This window comes from Petromyzon marinus, chromosome 33, assembly GCF_048934315.1.
Source record: "Petromyzon marinus isolate PM22_M1 ecotype Great Lakes invasive population chromosome 33, UKy_Petmar_22M1.pri1.0, whole genome shotgun sequence".
In the NCBI taxonomy this organism is placed as follows: Eukaryota; Metazoa; Chordata; class Hyperoartia; order Petromyzontiformes; family Petromyzontidae; genus Petromyzon; species Petromyzon marinus.
Window position 1 is genome coordinate 14156774 of NC_133699.1, and position 7797 is coordinate 14164570.

The 7797-nt window shown below is 46.7% G+C and overlaps 1 protein-coding gene across 2 annotated transcripts in view; it reads left to right on the forward strand.

Annotated features, from left to right (window-relative positions):
- LOC116948509 (neutral amino acid transporter A-like) overlaps positions 1-7797 on the forward strand; it is a 49471-nt gene that overhangs the window by 28531 nt on the left and 13143 nt on the right. For both annotated transcript variants that reach the window (XR_012945907.1, XM_032965238.2), the window contains exons 5-7: positions 1321-1554; positions 4981-5175; positions 6699-6833. Coding sequence is in view for 1 of the 2 variants with exons in the window: in XM_032965238.2 (XP_032821129.1) it covers positions 1321-1554; positions 4981-5175; positions 6699-6833 (564 nt within the window). In the remaining variant the exon portion in view is untranslated. The remainder of the gene's footprint in view (positions 1-1320; positions 1555-4980; positions 5176-6698; positions 6834-7797) is intronic.

Sequence of the window (7797 nt, forward strand, 5' to 3'; positions counted from 1 at the left end):
CGGATGAAAGCCTCAACGCTTGCATGAAGCTTAACCTCACCAAGTACCAACCCGACTACAAAGACATCAGCAAATCCATGCAGCACCAGAAGTCGCATTAATGGTGAGTGTTATAACAACATTATTTAAAAGAATAAATTCAGAGGCTTATTATACTGACATTTAGTTGAATTCACTTTTAAAATATATTATATGGCTCTCACTGAAATAAATTTCCAATTTTTTTGCTTTCATGGCTCTCTTAGTCAAAAAGGTTCCCGACCCCTGCTCTGGTCTATTACCATTTGAGACTAGGCTCCAAAGAAAGCTGTCTCTGGTGTGGACCAATCAGTTTCAAAGACAATATATATTATCAGAGTGTGTTTTTTGTTTGCATTCTGACCACAAGTATTGTGGTTGATGCAGACATGATTCCTTGTAAAAGGTTTCAGTTTGGTGTTTTAACATCTTAACACCTGTTTTGTTGCCAGAAAAAAAGGGAAAAACCTATTCTCATATTTTGGTACTGGCAAATGAGGTCCCATGATAGATCACTGTGTCTCTGCATCCTTCTCCGTACTGTATATATCAATCTATCTCTATCACTTTTTCTCTGTTCCTCTGTCCCCTTTTCTACCTAGGTCCCTCTGTATTCCTCTCGTCCCTCCACTTGCATCTCACCACTTCTTTCCCCCCTATTTATCTCACTTGCCCTCCTCATTCCCACCTTTCCCATTACAATCTCTTGCCTCGCTCTGAGGCTCACTCCCACTGCTTGTCGCTTTCCTCTTTCCGTTTTGCTCGCTTTTCTTCTCCGTTTAATGCCCTTTCACTCTCTCCCCACCCTTCTCCTCTGTGTTCCTGTCTCTTCCACCTCCCTCTATCTCATTCCCACCTCCCTCTATCTCATTCCTCACCTCACTCTATCTCATTCATCACCTTCCTCTATCTCATTCCCACCTCCCTCTATCTCATTCCTCACCTCCTTCCTCTATCCCACTTATATCGATCCACGGCCATGGTAGAGGGGGAGAGGCGTGACGTCAGCACGAACGCAGCTCAACGCCGTGGGATGCGGGTGACGTCACCACGTGGAAGTACGTGGTGACGTCACTGCTTCACATGTGCACCTGCGCACAAGCCAGCTTGGCAGACAGGAATCCAGGCAGGCAGACAGCAATCCAGGCAGGAAGCCAGCCAGATTTTTTTCCCTTCTAATTGAGTATGAAGTATGATTACCCCTGAGCCGCTTGACTTGGCAGAGTCTTTATAAATGTACAAAATGTAAACACAGTGATAAGATTTGCTTCGACTACGTTGCACGTTTGCTGCTGCGTGCAGGTATGCCCCCATTGGAATCATGTTCCTGGTGGCCAGCAAGATTGTGGAGATGCGGAACGTGGTTCTGCTGATCACGAGCCTGGGCAAATACATCATGTGCTGCGTCGTGGGGCAGCTCATTCACGGCCTCATTGTGCTGCCAGCGATCTTCTTCGCGTTCACGAGGAGGAATCCGTACACGTTCCTGCTCGGTATCCTCACAGCCCTCACCACCGCCTTCGGCACCTCTTCAAGGCAACAAACTTTCCTAATGGTTAACATTTACAGAGCACCGTGTAAACACGCCTAGGAGAGCATTTGTGACAAGGATATGTTTTTTTGTACTGTATATTACTTAAATAGTTTTCCAACACGATCCTATATAATCTGTGGTTAAAATGGGAATTTCAAAGTCTGGTGTGAAAACTATTCACCCTGCAGTCCATGTCCCTTGCCATTTACTCCTTAAAAAAACAATTGATGCTTGAGCTTACACTGATTTGACAAATGGCAGTTTGGTGTACCAGCGTATTGCATTTACACCACCGTGCAAAATGCATTATCTAGCCCAGTGGTTCTCAGCCTTCGTTGGCTACTGTGTAACCCCCTCCCTTGTTGAGTTTAGTTTCAAACGAGTAAACCCCCTTGGCTGACACAAACGTGGTTCTGAGAAATAAATGTAATGAATCATGAACATCAATATTTTATTTCGATTTAAAGCTTTCGTGACTGCAATGATCCATCTTCTTTGGTTCTTTCGGTAAAGTCACGTAGAATGAGAATAAAATAATAAATTGATCAAATAAAATAACACAATAATATTCTCACGACGTTTCGGCCACAACACAAGCGGCCTTCATCAGGTGAAGGGAGCGAGACTGTCTGGTAGGACAGCGCTGGAGTGAGAGAGCCACGTTCAGACCACGGCTTTTAAGCTGTGTGAGCTGTGTGAGCTTAAAAGCCGTGATCTGAACGTGGCTCTCTCACTCCAGCGCTGTCCTACCAGACAGTCTCGCTCCCTTCACCTGATGAAGGCCGCTTGTGTTGTGGCCGAAACGTCGTGAGAATATTATTGTGTTATTTTATTTTATCAATTTATTATTTTATTCTCATTCTACGTGACTTTACCGAAAGAACCAAAGAAGATCAATATTTTAACCAATTGTCGATTGTGTGAGGTATAGAGCTAAGTAACTGCAAGCGAGTTAGACAAAATTACTATTCAACGGACGCTCTGCATGGGTGACATCATTTGTTCCCGCTCGCTGGTTACTCTTGTAAACCACATTGTTTACGTTGAGTTTAGAAAGGTCTTTTATACCCTTCTAGGTTACTGTATAGATTTACATTTTATCGTCGGCTATATATATTGGCAGATTCATACATGATTTTTCACCAATGACTCTCATGTGTGATATAATTGCACACATTTATAAATCATCTCATGTACCCTCTGGGACATTGCCATGCGTACCCCCAAGGGTCTGCGTACCCCCGGTTGAGAACCACTACTCTAATGGTTCCTCCGTAGTAAAATGGTGCCGTGTTTACCCTGCTTTGCGATTTCGTGCTGCATGCTTCATATAAAAGTTTTCAGATTTAACTTTACATCGCTATATTTCACGTTTTTTTGTTCCTACTGAAATCAGGATAATAAGATGAATGAATAATAATTTATTTTATGTAGTAGCATTCATGCAATTTTTCATCTCAAAACGTTTACCATCTCAAACCACATTAACAAAAAAATGGCAGCCCCAGGAAGCAGCAGGCCCAGACCCAGGAGACAGAAGTTTCTCACACAGACCCAGGAGACAGAAGTTTCTCACACAGACCCAGGAGACAGAAGTTTCTCACATAGACCCAGGGTTCAGCAGTTTCTCACACAGACCCAGGGTGCAGCAGTTTCTCACACAGACCCAGGGTTCAGCAGTTTCTCACACAGACCCAGGGTGCAGAAGTTTCTCACACAGACCCAGGGTGCAGCAGTTTCTCAGACAGACCCAGGGTGCAGAAGTTTCTCAGACAGACCCAGGATGCAGAAGTTTCTCAGACAGACCCAGGGTGATGAAGTTTCTCAGACAGACCCAGGGTTCAGCAGTTTCTCACACAGACCCAGGGTTCAGCAGTTTCTCACACAGACCCAGGGTTCAGCAGTTTCTCACACAGACCCAGGGTTCAGCAGTTTCTCAGACAGACCCAGGGTGATGAAGTTTCTCAGACAGACCCAGGGTGCAGCAGTTTCTCACACAGACCCAGGGTGCAGCAGTTACTCACACAGACCCAGGGTGCAGCAGTTTCTCACACAGACCCAGGGTTCAGCAGTTTCTCACACAGACCCAGGGTTCAGCAGTTACTCACACAGACCCAGGGTTCAGCAGTTTCTCACACAGACCCAGGGTGCAGCAGTTACTCACACAGACCCAGGGTGCAGCAGTTTCTCACACAGACCCAGGGTTCAGAAGTTTCTCAGACAGACCCAGGGTGATGAAGTTTATCAGACAGACCCAGGGTTCAGCAGTTTCTCACACAGACCCAGGGTGCAGCAGTTTCTCACACAGACACAGGGTGCATCAGTTACTCACACAGACACAGGGTGCAGCAGTTACACAGACCCAAGGTGCAGAAGTTTCTCACACAGACCCAGGGTGCAGCAGTTACTCACACAGACCCAGGGTGCAGCAGTTTCTCACACAGACCCAGGGTTCAGCAATTTCTCACACAGACCCAGGGTTCAGCAGTTTCTCAGACAGACCCAGGGTGCAGAATTTTCTCAGACGGACCCAGGGTGTAGAATTTTCTCAGACAGACCCAGGGTGCAGAAGTTTCTCACACAGACCCAGGGTGCAGCAGTTTCTCACACAGACCCAAGGTGCAGCAGTTTCTCACACAGACCCAGGGTGCAGCAGTTTCTCACACAGACCCAGGGTGCAGCAGTTTCTCAGACAGACCCAGGGTGCAGAAGTTTCTCACACAGACCCAGGGTGATGAAGTTTATCAGACAGACCCAGGGTTCAGCAGTTTCTCACACAGACCCAAGGTGCAGCAGTTTCTCACACAGACCCAGGGTGCAGAAGTTTCTCACACAGACCCAGGGTGCAGAAGTTTATCAGACAGACCCAGGGTGCAGAATTTTCTCAGACGGACCCAGGGTTCAGCAGTTTCTCAGACAGACACAGGGTGCAGCAGTTACTCACACAGACCCAAGGTGCAGAAGTTTCTCACACAGACCCAGGGTGCAGAAGTTTCTCAGACAGACCCAGGGTGCAGCAGTTTCTCACACAGACCCAGGGTTCAGCAGTTTCTCACACAGACCCAGGGTTCAGCAGTTTCTCAGACAGACCCAGGGTGCAGCAGGGGGCAGCAGCTTTGGCAAGGCCAGGCGCCACAGCAGCAGTGCATCACAGGCGGCCCTGGAAATCCATGACAACAAAACCAAAACCTATTAAACCCAGAACAACACAAAAAGCATTCAAAAACTCCAAAATAAATTCAAATCTGCAACAGGGACCAGAAAAAAAATATAAAACTATCTAAGAGACGGAGATAAAAAACAAACGGCAAGGAGCGCATGCGCTACAAATTAAGCGAGGGCGCCGGCGGCACCTTCTCATTTCAGGGTCCGCCGTTTCCCGACCATGTCCTTTGAAGCCCTTCTTGTTGAACCCTTTTGTGTCGCAGCTCGGCGACGCTGCCCCTCATGATGAAGTGCGTGGAGGAGAACAACGGCGTGGACAAGCGCATCAGCCGCTTCATCCTGCCGATCGGCGCCACCGTGAATATGGATGGCGCCGCTCTGTTCCAGTGTGTGGCCACCGTCTTCATCGCTCAGTTCAATGACATACATTTGGATGCGGGGCAGATCTTCACGATCCTGTGAGTTCACACGTGAGCTTGCCTGTGCGCTCTCTACGGTCGTGAGTTTATTATTATTTTTTTACGGCAACGGTTTGTGATGGAAAGTTATCGTAAATGTAAGTAGCGCGATGTTGCGGTTCACCAAACCCCAAAAGTGGAACAACTACTATAGGTATTAAGAGCAAAGTGATTCCCTGCTCGCGTGAGCATTGAGGCGTTGCACATCTCCTGTTCGCAGCCCTGAGCCAGTGGTGGAAATTCCACATTCCGGCCGGGTGTAGCTCATCGCTTGTGACACAGACACGATTTTATCAAAGTGATTCACGGCGACATTTGATGTTTTTCAAAAATTTGACTGCAGAAGTAATGGTAGAAATTCGATTGTCATCGTAAACAAAACAGATATCAGACATTTATGCTCTGATTACGTCGCCACACTCGGGTGCATCGCGTGACCTATATTTTATGCACAGAATATAAACTGATGACCTTTGTGGAAGAGTTAGTAGTGTCTTATGTGGATGACATTATAATTATGGCGTTGAGCTCTATCCACTACATTATTTATTGTCAGGTGCTAATTGTCATTGTTGATGAAGACTCCAGATCCTATTTTCAGATTCACAGTTGATGAGTACAGGGCCATAAGCCACAAACACTGAGTAGATTTATAAGAATAAATGTGTAAGACTTGGCAAAAGTGAAAATGGGACAGAATTCCAAAGTGGAGCAGTGCAGAGGCAATAAACAGATCGAGACGTTGTAGTGACATGCAGTGTGCTGAGCAAATGAGTGGGTGAGTAAGTGAGTGAGTGTGTTGTGGTGACTTGCAGTTGGTGAGTGAATGAGTGAGTGATAGAGTAAGTGAGTGAGTGTGTTGTGGTGACATGCAGTGTGGTGAGTGAATGAGTGAGTGGGTGAGTAAGTGAGTGAGTGTGTTGTGGTGACATGCAGTGTGGTGAGTGAATGAGTGAGTGATTGAGTAAGTGAGTGAGTGTGTTGTGGTGACATGCAGTGTGGTGAGTGAATGAGTGAGTGGGTGAGTAAGTGACTGTTTTGGTGACATGCAGTGTGGTGAGTGAATGAGTGGGTGAGTAAGTGTGTTGTGGTGACCTGCATTGTGATGAGTGAATGAGTAAATGAGTGAGTGAGCATGTTGTGGTGACCTGCATTGTGGTGGTTGAACAGTGTGGATGATACAAAACAGTGAGTCTGGTAGACCGAGTCCTTAACAAGCAGTGAGAGAAGTTCATTACGAGCGGTCGTCAAGGTCAAAAAAGGTCAACCTATAATTAGTAATATAATCAACGACAAAATGTATGTACTCATTAATAGTATAAATAAAATGTATAATTATTATTCTCAACATTAACATACATAAATATACTAACCCCCATCCACGGACCGGCTGAAGCGCATTGAACAATGACATTAAATTGCAATGTAAGAATGGACGACAAATTACAATTGTGTTATGGTGTCCGGTATATATTTGTACACGAGAGTGGGTTTTTAACGTGACTGTGTATTCATTTGTGCAGCGTTACGGCAACAGCATCGAGCGTGGGAGCAGCTGGGATCCCAGCAGGTGGCATCCTGACACTTGCCATCATCCTGGAGGCGGTCGGCGTCCCCACCAAAGACCTGTCTCTGGTCCTGGCGGTCGACTGGTTCGTGTGAGTGTCCCCTCATTTTGTGTGTTCCATTTCGATGTTGGAGCAGCCTGTCGGTATGAATTGCTTTGGGCGCCGCGGTGGCTAGGAGATGTCGACTACCTCGCCTGGTATGCAGGAGGTCGTGGGTCCGATCCTGACTCTGACGCCTGTTGGATATTTGAAGTTTGCCTGTCTCTTTTCCTGTGGTCGCGTGGATATTCCTCTTGGTCCTCCGGTTTTTCACTCCACATTTAAAATCAATGTGTAATGACAGTGCGGAGCGATAGCGGGACACTGTAGCTCTCCGGGACCGTGGTTACTAATGGACGAGCTATTAATGAGACGGGAGCCAATGGCGGGGAGGTGTTACTAATGGACGAGTTAATGAGAATTCATGAGACGGGATCCAATGGGGGGAGAAGGACGTTAGCGGCAGGGCCAGGTGCGGTGAGGAGGATTGAGGCTTAGGGTGTGGCCAGAGCAGGCGAGCATAAATAGCAGCGTGAGCGGAGGCTTGGGGCTGCTTGGTGTGGGGAACTGCCGTCGTCGTCACCTGGGATCGGGTCGTCTCCATCGTCTGCAAGTTGTCTGGAGCTTGGAAGCTTGATTATCTCCGAGTAGGGTTGTGTCTCATCACACGAGTGTATGGAGTCACTCGTGTTACGTGTTAAGTTGTTATTGGACTTTATTCTTAATAAATATATGGACTTTATCTATGTATATAAAAGGGAAATTTGTGAATATGTGTGTCTGTTCGAAATGTTTAGTATACTTCCCGACATGCAACAAACTTGAAATTTGGCATGTCGGTAGCTTCCGGACTGTACACAATGTAAAAGATATAAAAATAGACTTTTGTATTTGGGGGGGGGGGGGGGGGGGCGCAATAATGCATGTAATATATTACACAGCAAGTGAGCGGTGATGTCACATCTGTGATGTCACCCGCATGCGTCAGCGTTACGCAGTGTGCCTGCTGACGCCA